The sequence below is a fragment of the Antechinus flavipes genome, chromosome 1 (genome assembly GCF_016432865.1).
Source record: "Antechinus flavipes isolate AdamAnt ecotype Samford, QLD, Australia chromosome 1, AdamAnt_v2, whole genome shotgun sequence".
Classification (NCBI taxonomy): domain Eukaryota; kingdom Metazoa; phylum Chordata; class Mammalia; order Dasyuromorphia; family Dasyuridae; genus Antechinus; species Antechinus flavipes.
The window spans coordinates 570,266,776-570,294,211 of record NC_067398.1 but is presented as its reverse complement, the minus strand read 5'-3'; the positions used below and the strand labels follow the sequence as shown (position 1 = coordinate 570,294,211).

The window sequence follows — 27,436 nt, the reverse complement described above, 5'->3', positions numbered from 1 at the left end:
AGAATACATGTATACCTTGTTCTAGAAATTGATGTGGAAAGGACATTGTACCAGAAAAAGGGTAAAGTGGGGGTAGTACATCTCATGAAGAGGCATAGGAAACCTATTATATCTGAGAGAAAGAATGGAGGGGGATGAATATAGTGGGTATCTTACTGCCTTCAGAATTGGCTTTAAGTGAAAAATCTTAAGACATATTCAATCTATGGTGAAACTTCTCCCATCTCATTGAAAAGTGAGAAGGGAAAAGTGGAAAGGGAAGGAATAAGCTAAGCGGAAGGGAATACGGGAACTGGGAGGGAAAGGGGTAAGATAGGGGGAGGAACTCTAAGGAGGGGGGAGGGATACTAAAAAGGGAGGGCTGTGAGAAGCAAGGGTGCTCACAAGCTTAATACTTGGAAGGGGGGAAAGGGGAAAGAAGGGAGGAAAGCATAAACCGGGTTAACAAGATGGCAAGTAATACAGAATTGGTCATTCTAACCATAAACGTGAACGGGGTAAACTCCCCCATAAAGAGGAAGCGGTTAGCAGAATGGATTAAAAGCCAGAATCCTACAATATGTTGTTTACAGGAAACACACCTGAAGCGGGGAGATACATGCAGGTTAAAGGTAAAAGGTTGGAGCAAAATCTACTATGCTTCAGGTGAAGTCAAAAAAGCAGGGGTAGCCATCCTGATCTCAGATCAAGCTAAAGCAAAAATTGACCTAATTAAAAGAGATAAGGAAGGACACTATATCTTGCTAAAGGGTAGCATGGATAATGAAGCACTATCTATATTAAACATATATGCACCAAGTGGGGTAGCATCTAAATTCTTAAAAGAGAAACTAAGAGAGCTGCAAGAAGAAATAGACAGTAAAACTATAATAGTGGGAGATCTTAACCTTGCACTCTCAGAATTAGATAAATCAAACCAGAAAATAAATAAGAAAGAAGTCAAAGAGGTAAATAGAATACTAGAAAAGTTAGATATGATAGATCTCTGGAGAAAATGTAATGGAGACAGAAAGGAATACACTTTCTTTTCAGCAGTTCATGGAACCTATACAAAAATTGACCATATATTAGGACATAAAAACCTCAAACTCAAATGTAGTAAGGCAGAAATAGTAAATGCATCCTTTTCAGACCACGATGCAATGAAAATTACATTCAACAAAAAAGCAGGGGAAGTAGACCAAAAAATAATTGGAAACTAAATAATCTCATACTAAAGAATGATTGGGTGGTAAAACAGCAAATCATAGACATAATTAATAACTTCACCCAAGAAAACGATAATAATGAGACATCATACCAAAATGTATGGGATGCAGCCAAAGCGGTAATAAGGGGAAATTTCATATCTCTAGAGGCCTATTTGTATAAAATAGAGAAAGAGAAGGTCAATGAATTGGGTTTGCAATTAAAAATGCTAGAAAAGGAACAAATTAAAAACCCCCAGTCAAACACTAAACTTGAAATTCTAAAAGTAAAAGGTGAGATCAATAAAATTGAAAGTAAAAAAACTATTGAATTGATTAATAAAACTAAGAGTTGGTTCTATGAAAAAACCAACAAAATAGACAAACCCTTAGTAAATCTGATTAAAAAAAGGAAAGAGGAAAATCAAATTGTTAGTCTTAAAAATGAAAAGGGAGAACTCACCACTAACGAAGAGGAAATTAGAGCAATAATTAGGAGTTACTTTGCCCAACTTTATGCCAATAAATTCGACAACTTAAATGAAATAGAAAAATACCTCCAAAAATACAGCTTGCCCAAACTAACAGAGGAAGAAGTAAATATCCTAAACAGTCCCATCTCAGAAAAAGAAATAGAACAAACTATCAATCAACTCCCTAAGAAAAAATCCCCAGGACCAGATGGATTTACATGTGAATTCTACCAAACATTTAAAGAACAATTAACTCCAATGTTATATAAACTATTTGAAAAAATAGGGATTGAAGGAGTCCTACCAAACTCCTTTTATGACACAGATATGGTACTGATACCTAAACCAGGTAGGCTGAAAACAGAGAAAGAAAATTATAGACCAATCTCCCTAATGAATATTGATGCTAAAATCTTAAATAAAATATTAGCAAAAAGATTACAGAAAATTGTCACCAGGATAATACACTATGACCAAGTAGGATTTATACCAGGAATGCAGGGCTGGTTCAATATTAGGAAAACTATTAACATAATTGACTATATCAATAACCAAACAAACAAAAACCACATGATCATCTCAATAGATGCAGAAAAAGCATTTGATAAAAATTCAACATCCATTCCTAATAAAAACACTTGAGAGCATAGGAATAAATGGACTTTTCCTTAAAATAGTCAGGAGCATATATTTAAAACCATCAGTAAGCATCATATGCAATGGGGAAAAACTGGAACCTTTCCCAGTAAGATCTGGAGTGAAGCAAGGTTGCCCACTATCACCATTATTATTTAATATCGTATTAGAAACACTAGCCTCGGCAATAAGAGTCGAGAAAGATATAAAAGGAATTAGAGTAGGCAATGAGGAAACCAAACTATCACTCTTTGCAGATGATATGATGGTATACCTAGAGAACCCCAGAGATTCTACCAAAAAGCTATTGGAAATAATTCATAATTTTAGCAAAGTAGCTGGCTACAAAATAAATCCCCATAAATCCTCAGCATTTTTATACATCACCAACAAAACCCAACAGCAAGAGATACAAAGAGAAATTCCATTCAGAATAACTGTTGATACCATAAAATATTTGGGAATCTAATTGGACAAGTAGCATCTTGTAGAAAGATGAGTTGCCTGAGCTGGTTGGCATTGCCCAGAATGATAATTCAAGGAATTTCTAAGTGAGCTCCACTTTGTTCTAGGAAGAAATGAAAATGTGATTGGATGATATAGTTTACTTTTGAATGCAGAGCTGGCTGGAATTATCTTTTTCCCAGAGTGCCCACCTAAGAAGTTTTGTATGTTTCTGGCTTAATGAAACTGTTTATCACTACAGTAGTGTAATAATTCTTCAGCATACATTATAAATGGAGTTTATCACTGGTTCTTGAATTCAAATGTATAGGAGGAGTGGATTTGCTCAGCAGAAGAGCAAAGAGAACTCAAAGGGGAACATTTGCTAGTGAAGTAGGCTTCATATGGTACAGATTTTTCATGAAAGAACCAGACAACAATACTTACAACCCAGAGTTTTGAGTTTCCCACAGTAATTGAAATGTTCTCACTTATGTGTCTTTGCTAGATTTTTGTAAATATATGCCCATTTCTCACAGAGAAAATTTGATGGAAGAGCCAGACACAAGTTTATGTGTAACTTTCATTATACTGAATATTCTGTGGTGTGGTATTCTGATTATTCTTGCTTTTCATTTATCATTAAATGAATGTTTTAAGTTTGAGTGAATAATATTAATATTGTAACTTACTGGGATTATGGAACTAGGAAGTACACTGCGGCATATTCCGCACAGTGGTAAATAGGATGTAGTCTATCTTGCAATAGGATTCCTATTAGAACTTTGAGACAGTTTGAATCATAGCTATGTGGTGAGGATTCTTTTCTGGAAAAGTAGGATGCCAACATGAGAATTAGTTGTCATGAGCTGGGGAGATAGAGAGAGACAGACAGAGACCGACATACATACAGATACACATAGATGGAGACAGAGACAGAGACAGAGAGTTAGAGAGAGAAATGGAGAATAACTGGAAAGATCAGGAAGGTTTTACATAAGATAGCACATGATCTATGCTTTGAAAGAATATGGGATTTTAGTTAATATAGATAAACAAGGATTATATTCCAGAAGCCTGTATAAAAACATCATTGTAGGAGATGTAATTTAATGTATAATGAATAAGTACAGCATATTAGAAAGTCTGGTGGTAAGTATGTGAAGTATAATAATAACAAATAAGCTTGAAGACATAAGTGGGATGAGAATGTGAACTTTATTCAGGAAAATGTATTGCTGCCTTAAGCTGTGTATAAAATGCATTTCCTTAGATTTATTGTATATATTTACAGTTCCCACTAACTAAATTCATTAATTTATCATTTCATTAAATATTTACTTAGGGCCTATTATTTGTTGAGCATTATTCTAGATCATGTCAGGGATAATAATAAAATTTAAGACCTTCTGTCTGTCCCCAAAGACTATGATTCTCTTAATTAAATAAGTTACATTTTCTTTTAAAATATATGAAAAACATAATAATAATAGCTAAATCAAATATCTATATATTCTTCATTATTAGTGACTGGACCATTAAGATTTAAAGAAAAAATATAGGGCTATAATGAATATTTTTCTTGATTTTACCAGATCATAAATTATTATTTATATTAAGACAATTTGTTTTCTAAAACAGGAAATATTTCATTTGTTATTTATCTAAACAATTATCTCCTATAGATTCCTCTCTGTATATAGTTTTCTTTCTGTTTAGAGAAAGTGGTATTATATAAACCTTGATGGGATAAGTAGGAATTCTTCAATTTATCAGCTTCCTTAACATTGTTCTTGAAGAAATTTTGTTTCATAGAGAACTGATAACAATATCCAGAAGCTACTTAAATATATGATTTTAGCAGAGTTGCAGGGAAATCTCACAGTAAAGATATTTTACGTGGCATGTAAAACAGTCTTTGCCAAGATGACTAAAATTGTATTTATATAAGCTGGTGGCTTTGAGGAACAGAAAACAGGGGTATTTAAAAATAAAAAGCTTTCTCTAGAAAAAAAAGAAAAAAATACATGAATGTTCTTGAAATGAATGTGTGTATTTAGAGCTTGAGATTTTATACTGAAGAGGATCTTCTGGTATAGAAATTATTTCATTTGACTCAAATGGGAAGCTCTTCCTTAATTTATAGTGTAAAAAACTTGCCTGGGAATTTGAGACATTAAATGGCTTTTGTGTATTGCCACATCGCTGAAAATGCATCACTTTAGGCAGGAATTAATCCTAGATTTTCTTGAATTCAAGAAGACCCTTGTGTATATAATACACACACAATACTATGCATATAAAATGTATAATGTAATACATATTGTATGCATATTATATATGATACACACACATATATAATGTATAATAAAATGCTTACTTCACCATGGGGCATTATAGAATAATTTTTAGATATCACATCTCTTTAAGTGCATTAGCACTGTTGAGTATAATGTTAATAGTGTGCATTACTTTAAAGAATCTCAAAAAGGGACCAAATAATCAAGTCATCAAGCCCACCAATTTAATATTTGGTTCTTTTGGCAAGTAATTTTTCTTGAAAAAGAACTGAATGGTGAAAGTGTATGTATGTATATATCTTTATCTATATCTATCTATCTGTCTATCTATCCACACATATATGGATACCTAAACATCTATAGCAATATCATCAAATTCATCTCTTCTCATTTTACAAGTGAAACAACTGAGACTGAGAGGAATTTCATAATTCACCTGTGTCACACAAACAGTAAATGTTAGACTAGAGATTTGAATTCAGGTCCTCTGTGACAAGAAGTTGAAGTTCATTTCCACTGTACCACTTTCAACTATTGTGATTCCAAATCATATAAACTGGTTATTTAAAGAAGCTCCAGGATAAATCTAAATGGATTCATAAAGTCTCCTGCAAATGATAGCCACCCAAATAACAAAAAGAAATTTTAAAGTAAAAGGAAGAGGAAAGGAAAAAAGAGAAAAATATAACATGAAATGAGAATTCATTTTTCATCAGGATAAAGTATTGTGTAGTTTCCTATTATTATTTCTGAAATAAAATTTCATGTCAATCAACAAAGACCAAAATGAATTAGATACTGAGAAATTCTTTGATTAATGTGGATGGAATAGCCAGTAATCCTGGCTCATTTAGGAGGAAAAAAAACTTCAGAACTGGGAGTTTTATATCATAGTCTCAAATGTGTCTATTGAAATGTACATATGAATTAAAAAAAAGTTTTGAAATAAATGGAATTTTTTTTTTGACAGTTGGATGAAGAAACCTCGGTGTGGTGTGCCTGACCAAACTCGAGGTAGCTCCAAATTTAATATTCGCCGAAAGCGATATGCACTTACAGGACAGAAGTGGCAACACAAGCACATCACTTACAGGTACCAAAATTAACTATCAATTCAACTTTCTAGCATTTTACATGATAATTATTTTACAAAGTTATTTGATTTGAAGTTATAAACATCACTTAATGTTAACTTCAGCATTAAAATAATGCACCTAAAAACACTCTGCTTGGAAAATAATAAAATTCATAATTCACAATGGGGCATTATAGAATAATTTTTAGACTTCAGTTCTCTTTAATTTAGCATTTCCGTCTTGCTGAGTGTAATGTTAATGATTTGAATTACTTTAAAGAATCTCAAAAAGGGGCCACAGAATAAGATCATCAGGTTCATCAATTTAATATGTGATTCTTTTGCTAATTATTTTTTCCTTGAAAAATAAATGATAACAGTCTATGTGTGTATATGTTTGTATATATAGACATATATAGATGCCTATACATGTATATATGTATGCATAAATACGTGATACATATGCATATGTATATATATACATATATTCTTATATGCATATATATTCATTATTCTATTTGAGAAGACATTTCTTTCAGTGCCCTAAAATAACTTCCAGCATCATTTCAGTTATTTTCTTTCTATTCCCATGGCAACATATCAGAGAAGTTTCTCATTGAATGAAAGACAGCCTAAGGAATGTGGATGCTTGCAAATTGTGAAAATAAGACCTGCTGTAGTTAGTTGGGTCACAATTTATCTTTTTGAAAATAAATTAATAATAAAGAGAAGGGAGGTAGTTACTATCCTTTATATTAGAGCTCTTTAAGAATATTAAACTTAAGATAATGGCATTAAGTAGATAAACAAGAAGCAACATAAGATGAAAGAAAATACTGTAAAAAATATTCTTTATTCAGATTTATCAGGCAAATTGGCCCCAAAATATCAAGCTACTTGTACTTTCTTTCTAATGACTTACCAAAGCCCTGTTAAATATTGAAAATGTCACTGTGCTTTTAGCTTTAAGGGCATGCCTATGACTGTGATTTTTGTGTGTCTTGTGCAAATCATCACATTATAAACAATAACAAAATCTAAATGCTAAAAGTTAAAAAGAAATCAAGATGTCTTATGCACAACTCGCCAATTGTTACATACTACAATATCAATAATTTCTAAGTATTTACCTGAAGTACAACTTTACCTACTGAAACAACAAGAGTAATTTGATTCAGTTTTCTTCAGTTTTTAAGTATATATGGGGAAAATTAAAACAACAACAACAACCAAAAAAAAAAAAAAGAAAAAAGAAAAACCTGGATAGCATCTGTCTTCTTTGGTCTAGCAGTCTCATAACACTGTGAGAGAAAGTGATTTCTGTTGGAGAATTTTTCCCAAAGTCATGAAAAGCCTGAGGTATTCTTTTGGAAATGTTTGTCTGTTGCTTTGAGAGATATATGTAGTATTGTTCCATTGAAGTGAAAAGGTTTCCATTTCTGAATTCTCAACTTCTGTTCTCTGAAATTAGATAATGCTGACAGAGATAGGATGGAATCCTCCGAGGTTTTATTTAATGATACACAGATTTTGGTGACTAAATTATGCAGGTAGTTAGCTCTTTTTAAAACATCTTTCTTGACATTCTAAATATCTTGCATAGGATTAACCTCAAAAATCTCTTGGCAACTATCACATTCCTGTTTAGAAGTTTGCCCCTTAGAATCAAATATCTTATCAAATAATCTACTTCCATTTAAATCATTCCCATTTCAGTTCTCTTCCCATTATACAGTACCCATTAACTGTTTCCTAGGTAATAACTTACAGGCTAATTTCTTTTCTATTTTTGAGTCTCATTCATGAATCTCCTATTATGGTGACATAAAACATCAAAAACAGGAAGAAATTTAATTTGGGTCTACCATGTGATAGTTACTGGGAATGCGAAGACAAAAATGTAGCAGCAAGTCAGATAACAGATTCTAATAATAACTAGCATTAATTTAGCACTATACATTTTGCAAAGCTCTTTACATGTGCTGTCTCATGTGATTTTCAAAAAAAAAAAAACTCTGTGATATAGATGCTATGCTTATCCCCTTTTTACAAGTGAGGAAACTGAGGCTCAGAAAAGTTCAGTGATTCATTGTTGTTTTTCATTCATTTCAGTCATGGCTAAGACTCTGAATCTTTTGGGGGTTTTCTTGGTAAAGGTACTGGAATGGTTTGTTATTTCATTTTTCATCTTATTTTATAGATGAGGAAACTGAGGTAAAAAGGGTTGGATTGAACTACACTCTTTCTAAGTCTAGACCTTGTACTCTATACACTGTACCAACTAGATTCCTATAAATGATTTATCCTTAAAACTAATAAATGACTGATATGGACAGGAATTCAAATCTTCTTAACTCCATGTCCAGCACTTTCTCTTTCTATTGTTATGCATATCCTTCCTAGTGAGAAAAAAGTACATAGATAAGGATAGATATACTAGATTCTGAAGAAATACAATTTTTTTTTTTTTGGTATTGCTAAGCATGAAAAGTTATTGGTAATGGGGTAGGGGAGGGAAATGAGATTAGATAAGCTTCTCCTAGTAAATCATTCATTCAATCAACAAGCATTTATTATGTTCATATTATATGTCACACTAATATGAATGAAACAGTTCCTTCTCACAAGGGGCTTGCATGCTATGGAGAAAACAAGTAAAAATCAATAATTAGATACAGAAAGAATCAATAAAAATAATAAATCCAAATAAATACCAAATAGTCAATTAGAAGGTAATTCAAGAAGGAGGTACTAGGGATTGGTGGTATTGCAAAAGTGTTTTGACATAGATGAAACAAGCTACATTTGAAGGAGGAATGGGATTCTATTAGAGTGGAATAAACAGGGAAGGTATTCTTAACATGAATGATGGATGACCAGTGTAAAGGCAAGGAGATGGAAAAGAGAGCTGTGAAAGGGCCAGAGAGAAGACCAGTTTGACTGAAGATTTAAATGAATCTGAAAAGAAAGATTAGGGCAAAATTGGAAAGGACTTGAAAAGCCTAACAAGATGGAAAGAATGTGTTTCATCCTAGACTCAATTAGGATGCTACTGTAGTTCAATAAGTTGGGAAGCTAGCAATTAAAACTTTGAAGGAAGACAAGAATCTTTGACAACCATGTGAGAAGAAAGATTAAAGATACAAGGTTGTCATTCTTAGTAGAATATATGAGAAGGCAGTAATGTGTGAATATTCTTGAATGATAAGTCTGAATTTGTTTGAAAGGGTTTTATTTTATTTTATTCTTGGGACAATAAGAATCTCTTGAAATTTGGTTTGATCCAGGGAGAAATGGACAGAACTATGCTTTTTTGTCTGTGGGTGCTTATTGTTATTCAGGTGTTTCAACTGATTCTCCATGACTTCATTTGGAGTTTTCTCAACAAACATACTGGAATGGTTTGACATTTTATTCATCAGCTCATGCATCAGCTCATTTTTACAGATAAGGAAACTGAAACCAACAGAGGGAAGTGACTTACCCAGATCCCATGGTTAGTAAGGATCTGAGACTGAATTTGAACTCAGGAAGATAAGCTTCCCTGTCTACAGACTCACACTCAATTCACTATACCACCTAGCTGCACCTACCAAATGTATTAGAGGAAGAGAAACTGGAAGCAAATAACTAGTTAGAAGACTGTCATCTTTGGAAGAGGTGGTAAGTGCCTGAATTAGGTTGTGACTAAATGTGTGGGAAAGTAAGGGATGCATATGAGAGATGTTATAGATATAGAATTAATGGGCCTTGTCAACTGATTGAATATGTAGAGTGAATGAGATTGAGGAATGGAGGATGATTCTGAGGTGGTGAATTTATATCACTCCAAAGTTGGAACTGCACTTGACAGAAAATGGAAATTGATTTAAAAGAAGGTATAGAATTTCAGGGGAATATAATGATTTCTGTTTTGTATTTGTTGAATTTGAAATTATTTTTGAAGAATGATACTGCCACACAAGCATTGCAGTTATAGAGAATAAATGGCAGTGGAAAACAGCATAAATGTGCACTCCTCTCCACACCACTCCCAGTTTCCCAGTTAAACTAGTGGTACAAACATGCAACAAAATCAATCAGTACAATCTTAGCCATCTAATATATTCGGAGCTAAAATTAAAAGTTGTAGAAAAGGAAAGAATATGCCTCTAATAAGAGATTATTTTGTTAGCTATGAGGCTATATAGTAGACTAATCTGGACTATTGAAATCTAGTTATTCCTGAATTACCTAATAAGAATGAGGAATGAAGGATAGGGACTCAGGAAATTTTAATCTAACTGTGTAACAGCAGAAAATAGCTGGAGTTGAAGATGTATTTTATTCCATTTCTGTCTGCTCTCTGAATCTGATAGGTCCTGAGAAGTCTGGGCTGTACCACTCAACTACTTTCTGTACCTAAAGGACATCTAGGAGAATATTTCCAATTGGAAGTTGGTGATGAGGGTTTAGAGTTTTAGGTTTTAAAAAGAAACAGGAAAGATGAATTATGTAGATTTTGGAGTCATTACCTTGATAACTGAATTTACATGAATAGATAAAGTAATTAAGAAGAGTATCTAAAGGCTAGAAGGAAGATAAGATAGCCCACAAAGCCCTGGGGCACACCCACACAATTAGTCATCAATGATGATGATGATGATGATCAGACTCAAAGGAGTCTGAGAAAAAATGGAAAGAAATGCTAAAGAGTAACTGGGAGAGTGCATTGTCCCACAAGCATAGGGAAAACAGGATCTTTAAAAATGACCAATAAACCACTGTCAGACTTACAGAGTTATCAAGAAAGAAGGGAACTTTACAGCATTATGATTTGATTCTTAAAATGACCTTTTGAAATAGGTAGCATTCTTATTCCAATTTTACATATGAGAAAACTAAGCCTGATAGATTAAGTAACTTCCTTTAAAATACATATTGTTAAGTGTATGAAACAGATTCTAACACAAAGCCTCCAAATTCCAGATTTAGCAATATATTTGCTGTGCAACTCAATCTTCTATAGTATCTACAAGTTAATTTACCACAGAATAACTGATAGCTGACATAATTAGTTATGATATTTCTAAAGGCATAAGTAAATATGTTCAATAAGTTAATTCAGTAAACTTTTATTAGAAATCTATTGTGTAGATACAGAATACATACTGCATTTTAGGTAAGATGCAGAGTGGAAAGTGGAAATAAGTCAAGTTCCCTGCCTTCATGAAGAAGAAAATAAATTAAATGTGTCAAATAGCATATAATCAAATAACATTTTCCCTTTCTATAAGATATTTTCTTATAGATAAGAGAATCCCTTTCATAAAATATTTTCATTTAATACTTTAAAGAGCAAATCAGATACTTCTTAACCAAGAAACTTTCCCGACATTAGCCCATGACTTCATCATAAGATGTATTTACCAGTTCTTATTTTTCACCAGCTAACCAGTAAGTTCTTTCTTTGAAGGTATTCACTCCCTGCAAGTAGTGACATTTTCCCTCCTTGAATTTTACATAATATTTTGGTTTGTACATTTGTAATTAACATATTACATATAGTTATATGTTCACATGTACTATAATTTACTAGTCTGTTCTGTGTTCAGTAGGAGTTTAAAAAATTCATTGATTTGAATTGAATTGATATTCAGAAACACATTAGCTTTTATAATGAAAAAGAAATTAGATTGCAGAGATACTTAGATTCAAATCCTTCATCTAGCATATGCTTTGGGCATTTAATCTTTCAAAGCTCTAAGTGATTCTTTTAAAAATATAATTATATTTGATCATTTATTTATCCCCAATTTCATGTAAAATAGTTTTATCATTTTTAAAACTGAATTTCAAAAGGTTTCCCTCTTTTACCTTTTCCCCCTTTGTTGAGAAAGCAAGCATTGTGATATGTTATACATGTAGAGTCATGCTAAACAGATTTCCATATTGATCAGGTGCAAAAGAAAACACAGACCAAAAAGAAAATGAAAAACACGCAAAGTAAATTTTAAAAAAGTATACTTTGTTTTGCATTGAAACTCTATCAGGTTTTTTTCCTCTGGATATGAACATCACCTTTCATCATAGGTCCTTCAGAAGGGTTTTAAATCATTGTACTGCTGAGAATAGTCCAGTCATTCAAAGTTGATCATCATAGAAACATGTTGTTAATGTTTATAGTGTTTTTCTGGTTTAGCTCATTTCACATTGAATCAGTTCAGATAAGTCTTCCCATGTTTTTTTTTTTTTTTTTTTGAGAATTTCCTGTTTATCATTTCTTATAATATAATAGCATTCCATCACAATCATATACCACTACTTGTTTAGTCATTCCCTAACTGAAGGGCATCCCCTTAATTAACAATTCTTTGCCACCATAAAAAGAGGGACATACTATATACGCTATATATGCTATATGCATATATATATAATACTTTTATATGTATAAGTCCTTCTGTATTTTTTTTATTTCTTTGAGATATAAATCTAGTAGCAGTACGTCTCAGTCAAAGAATATGTTCAATTTTAGTGCCCTTTCTTACAAACTGATTTCCAGTATGACTGAATTAGGTTATAAGTCCACCATCAGTGATTAGTGTTTAATTTTTCCCATATCCTTGCCAATATTTGTAATTTTCCTTTTAGTCAATCTGATACTTGTGAAGTGGTACCTCAGAATTGTTTTAATTTGTATTTCTCTGACAATGATTAAAAGCATCTTTTTATGATTATAGATAGATTTGATTAATTTAGCCAAAAAATACCTGTTAATATCCTTTAACCATTTAAGGAATGAGTTATTTTTTATAAATTTGGTTTATTTCTCTGTATATTTGAGAAATTAGACCTTCATCATAGAAACTTGCTTTCTACTTTTTTCCCCCACAGATATGATTATTGTGTATTTTGTTCTATCCTATTTTATTTCCCCCCATTTATTCTATTTTCTCTCATCTTTCACCTTCTTCATCTTCAAGTGTTTTTATTGTGACTATCTTTTCTCTTCATATACTCTTCCTTCTCTCAGCACTTCCCTCATCCCCTTCTTTTATCCCTTTCCTCTTCTATTTTTCTGTATAGTAAGACATGTTTCTATAACTAGCTGATGATGAATGTTATTCCCTCTTTGAGCCAGTTTCAGTGATAAAATGATTTAAACACTTTCCTCACACCCACCTTCCCCTACATTGTAAAAGATTTTTCTTATCCCTCTTATATGTGATTTGCTTCATTATATCTCTTCCTTTCTCCTTTTCTCATTACATTCTCCTTTCTCACCCCTACATGTATGCTTTAGGATCTCCTTCTATAATATTCACCTCACACATATGCCCTCTGTCTATGTAAACCCAACTCCATTAATAATGGGAAAATTTTGAGGTATTACAAATATATTCTTTCCATGTCAGAATGCAAATTATTTAACCTTAATCCTTTTTTATTCCTCTTTTCCACTTATCTTTTTCATATTTTTCTTGAGTATTGTGTTCTAATGTTAAATTTTCTATTCAACTCTAGTCCTTTCATTAATAATATGTGAAAACCTTCTATTTCACTAAATGTCCATTTTCCATCTGAAAAATTTGAAAAATTATAATGTTTTTTCTGGATATGTGATTCATTTTATTGTAGTAAGTTTATTTATTTTTAATACACGTTACTTTATGAACCATGTTGGCAGATAAAAACCATAACAAAAGGGGAAAGCCATGAGAGAGATTAAAAAAAAAAAAAACAGAAAAAAGTGAATATAGCATGTGTGGATTTACATTTAATCTCCTTAGTCTTTTTCTAGATGCAGATGGCATTTTCTGTGCAAAGTCTATGGTTGTTTTGGATCATTGAACCACTGAGAAGAACAAGCTTTTCATATTTGATTATTGCAAATTCTTGCTGTCATTGTGTACAATATATTCCTGGTTCTGCCTGTTTCACTCAGCATCAATTCATGTAATTCCCTCCAGACCTTTCTATAATCAACTTATCCATTATTGGTCATAGAACAAAAATATCCCAATACCTTCATTACCACAAATTGTTCACCCATTCCCCATTTGATGGGCTTTCACTCATTTTCCAATTCTTTGTTACCACAAGAAGAGATGCTACAATTTTTGCACATGTGGGTTGTTTTCCTTCCTTTGTGATTTCCTTGGGAAACAGATTCAGTAATGACACTGCTTGATCAAAGGGTATGCACAGTTTTGTAACCCTTTCTCAATAAAGGGGGAAAAGGTAAAAGAGGGAAACCTTTTGAAATTCAATTTTAAAAATAATAAAAACTATTTTACATGAAATTGAGGATAAATAAATGATCAAATATATTTTTAAAAGAATCACTTAGAGCTTTGAAAGTTCTCCAAATTGCTCTCCAGAATGGTTACATCATTTCATAACTCCACCAAAAATGCATTAATGTCCCAGATTTCCCACATCCCCTCCAACATTTATCATTATCTTTTCCTGTCATCTTAGCCAATCTGAAAGGTGTAAGAAGTGGTACCTTAGAGTTATTTTAATCGGCATTTTTCTAATCAGTAGTGATTTACAACATATTTCCATATAACTAAAATGGCTTTAATTTCATCATCTGAAAATCATCTATTCATAACCTTTGAGCATTTATTAATTGGGGAATGGTTTGTATTCTTATAATTTGACTTAGTTTTTCATATATTTTAAAAAGGAAACCTTTATAAGAAATATTGCCTGTAAAGATTTTCCCCAGCTTTGTACTTCCCTTTTAATCTTATTTCTGTTGATTTTGTTTGGGCAAAAACTTCTCTCTAGTTCTTATTTGGTCATAAATTCATCCCTTCTCCAAAGATCTGATAGGGTAAATGATGCCTTGTTATTGCTTATGATATCATCCTTTATGCCTAAATCAGGTATCCATTTTGACTTTATTTTAGTATGGTGTGTGAGATGTAGGTCTATGTTGAGTTTCTGATATATTATTTTCCAGCAATTTTTGTCACCTAGTGAGTTCTTATTTTCAGAATTTTGAGTTATGGGGTTAATTAACTACTAGATTGCTAGATGCTGATTATTGTGTCATGTATATCTAATCTATTCCACTGATCTACCACTTTATTTCTTAGACTGTTTCAAATGATTTTGATTAATACTGCTTTATAATATGGTTTGGTTTGGCTTGGTACTGCTAAGCCATCATCCTCAGTATTTCTTTTCATTAGTTACCTTGATATTCTTGACTTTTTGTTCTTACAGATTAATTTTGTTATTATGTCTTCTGGTTCTATAAAATAATGTTTTGGCAGTTTGATTGGTAGGGTAATGAACAAGTAGACCAATGAGGCAGAATTTTCATTTTTATTATGTTGGTTCAGCCTAGCCACAAACATTAATATTTTTACAATTGTTTAGATCTGATTTTATTTGTGCTTTGTAATTGTGTTCATATAGTTCTTGGGGTTGTTTTGGTAAGTAGACCCCCCAGCATTTTATTTTTTCTAGGGTAATTTTAAGTGTAATTTCTATTTCTATCTTTTGCTAGTGGTCTTTGTCAGTAATATATAGAAATGTTGATGAGTTGTGGGGGTTTATTTCATATCCTGCAACTTTTCAAAAGCTGTGAATTCTTTCCAGTAGATTTTTGGATGACTTTCTTGGATGCTCTAAGTATAACATCATATCATCTGCAAAAAGTGATCATTTTGTTTCTTATTGCCTATTCTAATTCCTTTAATTCATTTTTCTTTTCTCATTTCTAAAGCCAACATTTCTAATACAATGTTGAATCATAGTGATGATAATGGACAACCTTGTTTCACTTCAATCTTATTGAGAATGTATCCAGCTTCACTCTATTACAAATAATGCTGGCTATAGGTTTCACATAGATACAGTTCACTGCTTTAAGGAAAGCTTCCTTTATCCTTATGCTTTCTAGTACTTTTAATAGGAATGGATACTGTATTTTGTCAATAGTTTTTTTCTACAGCTATTGAGATTGTCATATTTTTTTTATTGATATGGTCAATTATGGTAATAGTTTTTCTGATACTGAACCAGCCCTGAATTCCTAGTATAAATCCCACTTGGTCATAGAATATTTATCTTGGGTTAAATTGCTGTAATCTCTTTGCTAATACTTTATTTAAAATTGCTGTAATATCTTAGCTAATATTTTATTTAAATTTTGCAACAATATTCATGAAGGAGATTGGTCTGTAATTTTCTTTCTCTCTTTGGCTCTTCCTGATTTGTGTATCAGTGTCATATTTTTATCATAAAAGGAATTTGGGAGTACTGCTTTACCTATTTTTTCCAAATAGTTTATATAGTATTGGAATGAATTGTTCTTTAAATGTTTGGTGGAATTCACTTTGAATTCATCTGGCCCTGAGATTTTTTTCTTAGGGAGTTCATTAATGACTTGTTCAATTTATTTTTCTAAAATGGGATTACTTAAGTATTTTATTTACTCTTCGGTTAATCTTGGCAATTTATATTTTTGTAAATATTCAGACATTTCAATTAGATTGTCAGACTTACTGCCTTAGAGTTGGGCACAGAGCTATTGGTTTAATTTCTTTTTCATTGGTGGTAAATTTACCCCTTTCACTTTTGAGGATAGTGATTTGTTTTTGTTTTTTATTTCCTTTTTCTTATGAAATTAAGCAAAGATTTATCTATTTTGTTCATCTTTTCATAAAACCAAGTCTTAGTTTTATTTATTAGTTCAATAGTTTTCTTAGTTTTCATTTTATTAATCTCTTCTTTAAGTTTCAAAATTTCTAATTTGGTATTTAATCTTGAGTTGTTAATTTGTTTTTCTTCTAGTTTCATTATATGCCTAATTCATTGATTTCTTCCTCTATTTTATTTATGCAGCTATTTAGAGATATAAAATCTAGGGATCTAAACAGTATAACCTTTAAATATATATTTCCCCTGTTTACCTTTCTATGGTTTTCTTGAGTCCTGTGTTTATAGTTGAATTTTTTATTTACTTCTGTTTTTTTCAACAGAAATAATAGAAAGTATCTTTCTTCACTGAAGCCCAATCTCTTCACCTGAAAGATGATGCAGAGTCTCTCTGAATTGTTAATTCCTGTCCTTTGCCTTCTCCAATATGGTATTCTATGCCCTCTGCTCTTTTATTGTAGAAATTGCCAGATCCCAGGAAATCCTGACTTTTGCTCCTTGATATTTGAATTGCTTTTTTTCTGGCAGCTTGTAGTATTTTTTTCCTTGAGATTATAATTTTGGAGTTTCATAATAATGTTCCTTGGGATTTTCCTTGTGGGATTTCTTTCCAGAGATGATGGATGAATTGTTTTATTGAATATTTACCCCCTCTGTTTCTATAATATTGGGACAGTTTTTCTTTAAGATCTCTTGTAGAATGCTTTCCAGGCAATTTTTTTGGTCATGGCCTTCAGGTAGGCCAATAATTTTTAAATTGTCTTTTCTGGTTCTATTTTACAGGTCAGCTATTTTGCCAATGAAGCATTTCACATTTTCTTCCATTTTTCTTTTAAATTCTTTTTAGTGTCTTTGATTGATTTTTACTCTATCATAAAGTCATTAGCTTCTATTTTCCCTGTTCAATTTTTATGTTTTTCTTCAGTTATTTTTTTGTATTTCTTTTTCTATTTGTTTTATTCCTCTGTTTAAGGAGGAGTTTTCTTCAGATAATTTTTTCCTTTCCTTTCCCAAACTGTTGACTCTCTCATTCATATCTCTCATTTCCTTTCTCATTTTTCTTCTGCTTATTTGTCTTTTGAAGTCTTTTATGAGCATTTCCAAGAAGTCTCTTTATATTACTCTTTGAGATTTCTTCAGTGGACATTATGGCTTCACTTAAATTTGTGTTTTGGTCTACCCTTGTTTGTTTGTTTGTTTATTTGCTTTCTATTTCTTACTCATTTTCTTTCTTTTTCTTTTGATATATCCTTATTTATTTATTTATTTATTTTTACTTTTAAGGTCGAGCTCTTTTCCTTGGGTAAAGGGGTCCCTGTCCTAAGCTTTCTCTGTAGCTGTGAATTTTGGCTTTGAGCATAGGGGCCCCTTGTGTTTGTAGCAGATAACTTTGTCTGCTTTGTTCAGTAAACACCCTGTTTTCCTAGAGTTTGCCTTCTGAGCCGGAACTGGAAGGTAGCCCACTGATTCGTTCCTCTACTGAACCAGGACTGTGGGTTTTAGTTGCCGATTTACTGTGATTAAGATCCTCTTACCAGCTTTATCAGAGTCTATCTGATTTAGGCTGAATATCCTTTTCACCCCAGTGAGACTGACTTTCTTTTTCAGTCAGTCTTGAGCTGGAGAGTACTTTCATTCTACCAGGCTATTTAGAGGCTTGCTTTCAAATGGTTTTCAAATGAAATTTGGAGAGCTCAAGCAGCTTCCTCACTTTTCTCTGCCATCTTAACTCCACTCTGAAAACTATATAGGTGATTCTTGGTTGTAATCCTAGATCTTATTCCTTCTATAGTCTATTCCAAAATCTCCAATCCTTTGTTGTATCAGCTGCTAAATACTGTATAATCCCAACTTTGATTTCTTGATATTTGAATTTTTCTTTCTAGCAGCTTGAAATATTTTCTTCTTCCCCTGAGAGTTCTGGAATTTGGCTATAACATTCCTGAGAGTTTTCATTTTATGATTCTGTCAGTTTTTATTTTACCTTCTGATTCCATAATTTGAGTGCAGTTTCCCTTGATAATTTCTTGAAAGATCATGTGTAGCCTCTTTTTTTCCAACATGGCTTTCAGGTAGTCCAATAATAATCTTACTTTAATTTATTTTGCAGGTCAATTAAAAATAAGATATTTCACATTTTCTTCTTTTTTTTTATTTCTTCTTTTGATTTTTTCTTATACTTTCTTGATGTCTCATGAAGTCATTAGTCTCTACTTGCCTGATTAGAATGTTAAAGTATTTTTTTCAGTGAGCTTTTGTACTCCCCTCCCCCCCCCCCCACCATTTACTCAATTTTACTCTTTTCACATATTTCCCCTTGTGGCTACTTCTGCTTTTTAAAGCATTCTTCTCTTAATTGGATTATTGTTCTTCTTTTGCCATTTTTCCTATTCGGTTTTTAATGTTATTTTCTTCAGCTTTTTTATTTATTCCTTATTTACCAAAGTTTTGGCTCTTTTTTTCATGATTTTCTTGCATCACTTTTATTTATTTCCCCATTTTTTCTACCTCTTATATGATTTTCAAAACACCTCTCTTGAAATGTTTCTTTGATGCTGTGGATGTAGTAGTTTTGAGTTTCTTTTTCTGTTTGTTTTTTGATCTTCCCTGTCAATGTAATAAATTTATATAGTCAAATATTTAATTTCATATGTTAAAGTTGGGCTCTGCTCCCAGAATGGAGAAGATTCTCTCCCAAGCTTCAGGTTTTTTGTACAGCTAGAGCTTGTTTGGGGTTGTATGAATGTTATTGACATAATCCATTGTACTGATAGTTTTTTAGTATTAAACCAGCCCTAAATGGCTGGTATAAATCCCACCTCATAATAGTATACAATCCTTTTTAATAAATTGTGGTAATCTCTTTGTTAATGTTTTTTTTTTTTAATTTTTGCATCATGTTCATTGGTAAAATTGGTTATAATTTTCTTTCACTGTTTTGGCTCTTCCTGGTATGGGTTTCTACACTACATTTGTGTCATACAAAGAATTTGGTAGGATTCTTTTTAACCTATGTTCCCAAATAGTTTATATAGTATTGTAATTCATTTTTCTTAAAATGTTAGAATTTACTTGTAAATTCCTTTGGCCTTATAAATGTTTTCATATGGATTTAATTTATGGCTTCATCAACTTATTTTTTCTCAAAGTGATTATTTAAGCTTTTTATTTCCTATTCTGTTAAACTGGAAAAGTTATATTTTTTGTAAATATTTACCCATTTCACTTAGATTATCTGATTTATTTGGCATACATTTGGATAAAATAGCTTCTAATTATTGATTTAATTTTCCCTTCATTGGTGGTGAATTAATTTTCATTTTTATTGTTATAATTTGGTTTTCATCTTTCTTCTAATTCAATTAAAGTTTTATCTATTTTGTTGTTTCTCCCACAAAATAAGCTCTTTGATTTATTAGTCCACTAGTGTTCTTATTTTCACTTATATTAATTTCTCCTTTGATTTTTCAGAATTTCTCATTTTTCCCTTTTCTGTTTACCTTTTATGCTTCTCTTCAGTTTTGTTTCTGAAGTTCAAATTTTCTGTTCTCTAATCTTTTCATCAAGAAAGTTTTAAAGACCTTTTTTCAGTGAATGTCCATCTTTTCCCTTAATGATCATCGCAGTTTTGCTGGGTAGTTAATTCTTGTAATCTGTATCTCTGTGCTTTCTGGAATAGCCTATTCTAAACCCTCTGAACCATTAATGTAGAAGCTGCTAAGTTCTGTGTAACCCTGACTGTGGCTTCTTGATATTTGAATTGTTTCTTTCTGGCTGCTTAAATTATTTTCTTCTGGCTACAGTATTTCTTGAAAATTTCAGTTTTGGAACTTTCAGGAAGTGATCAGTGGATTCTTTCAATCACTATTTACCCTATAATTCTAAGATGTCTGGACAGTTTTTCTTGCTATTTTCTTGAAATATCATATATAGCCTCTTTTTTTAAATATAATGGCTTTTGGGTAGCCTGCTCATTTTTAACTCATTTCTTTGGAAACTATTTTCCAGGTTAATATTTACTTTTTAGAGTACTTTGGGCTCAATACAAAGGTACTATACTTATAGGATACATAGTTTGAAAACTAGTATTATGTCCTCATAAAATAAGAATATATTATACCAATTGCAAAGGAGCATAGAAGTTATTAAAGTATGATTTCAATCCCAGGCCCATTTTTCATCTTGCTCTTTGCACTGATATAGCTGATTGAGTATGGAGAGCTTATTGATTTTAAGGAAAACACCACATTTGTATCAACTCCAGAAGGTAGAAAGCAAAATGAGGATTTGGGACTCTGTAACTAAGATCTAAAGGAATATATCCCTAAAATGGCTGCAAAACTTTTTTAAAGGTTCTCTGAAATGCTAGGTGTTTGGGAAATATCTGATCATTAGTCTAAAATGCCATGAAACTTTTTATTAAACAAATTTTCAAACTCCACCATATGATCATTATTCACTTGTAAAAAATAATAATTTTAAAAGAATTTATAGAAATGCAGAGACATTACCCCTGAAGTTTTTATGACTAATTACTGACCACTTTATACAGTTTTCTTCTTTTAAAAGGTTGTAGGAAAATTTTGTATACTTCCTCAAACACTCACTCTGTGTGACTGGGAAAGTTACTTAATCTCTCAAGTTCAGTCCTTCATCTGTAAAATTGGAATAATAACAATAATAATAATAAAGCCTATCTCATATAGATGAGAATCAAGTGATATAACACATGAAGAGTGTTTTGCCAACTTAAAGGGTTATCATATTATTTATATTATTATTAATAATGAGTTCAAAACATAAGGCCGTTCATTATAATAAATAAATAGACCCCAATTAAATATATACTATTTTTAAAAGATAAAAAATTGCATAATATATAGATTTTGCAAAATTATTATGGAAATAGTGAATTTATAGTCAACAGATTAATTAGTTTTTAGATCTTGGATGCAACCTTGGATAAGCAAATTAATTCACAATTTTCTCATTTATAAAATGGAATAGAAAATCTTCAAATTTAGTTCAAGACATAAATGCTGTAATTTAATTTTTATGTATTTCCATCCCAGTTTAGTTATCATTCCAAAAATAATGTATTTCAGAAAGTTATTTCATTCTTAAACAGAATTGCAAAAAAAATTGTGTGCCCATTATTGCAATGTTTATTTTTAATATGTTTATTGTAAATAAGCATTAACAAGAGAAACTTTAGTGCAGCATTCAATTTACAAGATTATTTAGAATACTTATCAAAGCTTTTTAAACATATACTCATATGGGTGAAATAAAAATATTTTGAAGATTACATATATATGTACATGCATATATATATATGTGTGTATGTATATATAAATATATATATATATATATATATATATATATATATATATATATATACTCATTTAAAAGTTATATTCATGTACTACCATAGTAATGATTATCTTCATTTTAAAACTTGCACAAGAATAGAATTTTTAGATGCTACACCACTTGGTGCATATATGTTTAATATTGATATTGCTTGATTATCTATGCTACCCTTTAGAAAGATATAGTGCCCTTCCTTATCTCTTTTAATTAGATCAATTTTTGCTTTTGCTTGATCTGAGATCAGGATGGCTACCCCTGCTTTTTTGACTTCACCTGAAACATAGTAGATTCTACTCCAACCTTTTACCTTTACTTTGTATGTATCTCCCTGCTTCAGGTGTGTTTCCTGTAAACAACATATTGTAGGATTCTGGCTTTTAATCCATTCTGCTAACTGCTTCCTCTTTATGGGGGAGTTTACCCCATTCACATTTATGGTTAAAATTACCAATTCTGTATTACTTGCCATCTTGTTAACTCCTGTTTATGCTTTTCTCCCTTTTTTCCCCCTTGACCCCCTCCCCAGTATTAAACTTGTGAGCACTACTTGCTTCTCACAGCTCTCCCTTTTTAGTATCCCTCCCCTGCCTTAAAGTTCCTCTCCCTATCTTACTCCTTTTCCTCACAGTGTCTGTATTCCCTTCTGCTTAGCTTATTCCTTCCCTTTTCACTTTTCTCTTCTCACTTTTCAATGAGGTGGGAGAAGTTTCGCCACAAATTGAATATGTCTAAAATTTTTGTCTTAAAGCCAATTCTGATGGCAGTAAGATATCCATTATATTCATCCATTCTTTCTCTCAGATATGATAGGTTTCCTTTGCCTCTTCCTGAGATGTAGTACCCCCACTTTGCCCTTTTTCTGGTACAATGTTCTTTCCAGCTCTAGTTTCTAGAACAAGGTAAGTATCCTTTATACATCTTTATAGCAGGAATATAGTTCCCAAGATTTCTTTTTACCTTTTTAGGTTTCTCTTGAGTTCTATATTTGTAGATCAAACTTTTGTTAAGTTCTGTTTTTTTCATCAAAAATAGGTGAAATTTACTTATTTCATTGAATGATCATCTTCTTGCCTGGAAAAAGATTTTTTTTAAATAACTTTTTATTGATAGAACCCATGCCAGGGTAATTTTTTACAGAATTATCCCTTGCATTCACTTCTGTTCCGATTTTTCGCCTTCCTTCCTCCATCCCTTCCCCCAGATGGCAAGCAGTCCTATATATGATGAATAAGTTACAATATATCCTAGACACAATATATGTGTGCTAGACTGAACAGTTTTCTTGTTGCACGGGAAGAATTGAATTCAGAAGGTATAAATAACCCGGGAAGAAAAATAAAAATGCAAGCAGTTTATATTCATTCCCCAGTGTTCTTTCTTTGGGTGTAGCTGCTTCTGTCCATCTTTGATCAATTAAAGCTCTCTTTATCGAAGAGATCCATTTCCATCAGAATACATCCTCAAACAGTATCATTGTTGAGGTATATAATGATCTCCTGGTTCTGCTCATTTCACTTAGCATCAGATCATGTAAGTCTCACCAGTCCTCTCTGTATTCATCCTGCTGGTCATTCCTTACAGAACAATAATATTCCATAACATTCATATACCACAATTTACTCAATCATTCCCCAATTGATGGGCATCCTTTCATTTTCCAGCTTCTAGCCACTACAAACAGGGCTGCCACAAACATTTTGGCACATACAGGTCCCTTTCCTTTCTTTAGTATCTCTTTGGGGTATAAGCCCAGTAGAGACACTGTTGGATCAAAAGGTATGCACAGTTTGATAACTTTTTGAGCATAGTTCCAAATTGCTCTCCAAAACGGCTGGATGTGTTCACAATTCCACCAGCAATGTATCATTGTCCCTGTTTTCCCACATCCCCTCCAACATTCGACATTATCTTTCCCTGTCATTCTAGCCAATCTGACAGGTGGTCAATAGTGATCTCTAGTTCTTTTTTGGTCATAAATTCCTCTCTCTTCCACAGGTCTGCGAGGTAAACTATCCTATGCTCTTCCAATTTATTTATAATCTCATTCTTTATGCCTAGGTCATGAACCCATTTTGACCTTACCTTGGTGTATGGTGTTAAGTGTGGGTCAATGCCTAATTTCTGCCATACTAATTTCCAATTTTCCCAGCAATTTTTGCCAAATAATGCATTCTTATCCCAGAAACTGGGGTCTTTGGGTTTGTCAAACACTATATTATTAAAGTTATTGGCTGTTTTGTCCTTTGAACCAAACCTATTCCATTGATCAGCTAGTCTATTTCTTAGCCAATACCAGATGGTTTTAGTAACTGCTGCTTTATAATATAATTTTAGATCTGGTACAGCTAGGCCACCTTCATTTGATTTTTTTTTCATTAATTCCCTTGAAATTCTTGACCTTTTGTTTTTCCATATGAACTTTGTTGTTATTTTTTCTAGTTCATCAAAGTAGTTTTTTGGGAGTCTGATTGGTATAGAGCTAAATAAATTGATTAATTTAGGTAGTATTGTTTAATATTCTATTTACCTCTTTAATTTCTTTCTTATTTGTTTTGTGATTTGATTTATCTAAATCTGAGAGTGCAAGATTGAGATCTCCCACTATTATAGTTTTGCTATCTATTTCTTCTTGCAACTCTCTTAACTTCTCTTTAAGGAAGTTAGATGCTATACCACTTGGTACATATATGTTTTATACTGATATTGCTTCATTGTCTATAGTACCCTTAAGCAAGATATAGTTTCCTTCCTTATCTCTTTTAATTAGATCAATCTTTGCTTTTGCTTCATCTGAGATAAGGATGGCTTCCCCTGCTTTTTTGATTTCACCTGAAGCATAATAGATTCTACTCCAGCCTTTTGCCTTTACTCTGTATGTATCTCCCTGTTTTAAATGTGTTTCCTGTAAACAACAGATTGTAGGGTTCTGACTTTTGATCCAGTCTGCTATCTGCCTCCTCTTTATTTCCCTGGAAAAAGATGCTCATTCTGGCGGGGTATGCAACCAAAAATAACTTACCCCACCATATATGGATAGCCTTTCGGAATATCATATTCCAGGCCCTTAGATCCTTTAATGTGGATGCTGCTAGATCCTGGGTGATCCTTATTGTGGCTCCTCGATACTTGAATTGGGTTTTTCTAGCCGCTTGCAGTATTTTTTCCTTCATCTGAGGGTTCTGGCATTTGGCCACTATATTTCTAAGTGTTTTAATTTTAGGATCCTTTTCAGTAGGGGATCGATGAATTCTTTCAATGTCTATTTTACCCTCTGTTTCTATGACTTCTGTGCAGTTCTCTTTGATAATTTCCTGGGAAAATAGTATCCAGGCTTTTTTTCACCATATTTTTCTGGGAGTCCAATAATTTTCAGATTGTCTCTCCTGGATCTATTTTCCAGGTCTGTTGGTTTCCCAAGAAGGTATTTCAAATTTTTGCCATTGTCTGATTTTTTTTGGTTTTGCTTGATTGATTCTTGCTGTCTCCTCGAGTCATTCAATTCCATTTGTTCGATTCTGATTTTCAATGAAGTATTTTCTTCACTCACTTTTTTTATATCTTTTTTCTAATTGTCCAATTGAGTTCTTTTGTTCTATGGAATTTTTTTCCATTTTGCCAATTGTATTTCTTAGAGAGCTATTTTCTGTTTCCAGTTCGCTAATTCTATTTTTCAAGGATTTTATTTATTTATCCTCTCTGTCTTTAAATGAGTGGGATTACTTCTCCAGACTCTCTTGCCAAGCCTCCCTCTCCTTTTCCCATTTTTCTTCTAGCTCTCTTGTGAGAGCCTTTTAAATTTCTTCTATGAGATTCATTTGTGCTGAGGAACCAATGATCTCCTCCTTTGGGGATTCAACTGGAGACTGTTTTTAGTCTCCTCAGGGTTTAGAGTCTGTTCTCTATCCATATAGAAGCTGTCAATGGTTAAGGTCCACTTAAATTTTTTGCTCATTTTGTCAGAGAAGAACCAAAGACAAACTAGCAAAGAAAAAAAGAACCTAAAGGAATCTGCTTTTTTAGGGGGAGGGGCTTGGTGGTATTACCAAGCTTCCTCTACAAACTGCGGGGGCAGCACGAGGCACTAACAGTGATCTCTGTGCTGTGCCCCGCACTCTGAGACTCTGAGAGCATGCTGAGACACTGTAGGGGAGGGGTGGCCAGGTCCTGAGAGAATCCAGCTCTTCCCAGTTGTATTTTTCGCCCCTGGTGTTTTTAGATTCTCTGCTTGTCTGCTGACTCGCTGCCAGGGCAAAGTGTCCAATCCTGTAGCAAAGCTCCCCCCACAGAGACGGCGGAGATCACACTCCATCCCGCTCCAGTCTGCTCAGCTGTGAGCTGTCTGCTGGGCTCTCGATGCTGCTATCTGCCCTCACCTGGGCTCGATCTAAAACCTTCCCCACCCTCAAGCAAAAATAGACCTTTCCTGGTGAATTTCAAGGATGTCTTCTCTTGGTAACTATTTGTGGGGTTTTTTTTCAGTCAAGCATTAGTTCAGAGGCTTGTCATGAAATGAATTCTGAGAGAAAATGTGGAGCTTACACAGCAGGGTGCCTCCTCTCTGCCATCTTGGCCGGAAGTCAAGAATAGAATTCTTAAATAGATTAGATAAATACATTATGTTAGTTCCTCAAAATAATAGCAAACTTTTGAAAATAATTTTATTTTAATATATATATATATATTTGTGTGTGTGTGTGTGTGTGCTTGTGTGCATGTATATGTATGTATGTATATTGATAGATAAATAGATAGATAATATATACAGAGAGAGAGACCAGACAATGCCTAAATTTACTTCTATCTCTTTTACCCATCCTCAGAGAGCATACATTATAATAACTTATAAATTGAAAAAAAAAAGGAAAATATGAGAAAGTCTGTTAAAGTGATCAATATTTTTAAAATAATTTTAGCATTATGTATATTTTATTTTAATTTTCTTTTAAAAATAAACATCGCTTTATGAATCATTTGTGAGAGAAACATCAGAACAAAAGGAAAAAACCATGGTAGGAAAAAAAAAAAAACAGAAAAGAAGTGAACATAGCATGTGCTGATTTACATTTAATCTCCATAGTTCTTTTTCTGGATGCAGATGGCGTTGTCTAACCAAAGGTGTTGAGATTTTCTTAGATCACTGAATCACGGAGTAGAACCAAGTCTTTCATAGCTGATCATTGTACATTCTATGTACATGTATATAACATACAGCTGTTATTGTATACAATGTATTCCTGGTTCTGCTTGTTTCACTTAACATGAATTCAAGTAAATGAAGGCCTTTCTAAAATT

General features: G+C 32.4%; 1 protein-coding gene across 1 annotated transcript in view; it reads left to right on the top strand.

Moving 5' to 3' along the window:
• The window catches only part of MMP16 (matrix metallopeptidase 16), a 406,453-nt gene that overhangs the window by 198,072 nt on the left and 180,945 nt on the right, over positions 1–27,436 (top strand). Inside the window, exon 3 of the mRNA XM_051970806.1 lies at positions 6,011–6,133. Coding sequence (XP_051826766.1) covers positions 6,011–6,133 — 123 coding nt within the window. The remainder of the gene's footprint in view (positions 1–6,010; positions 6,134–27,436) is intronic.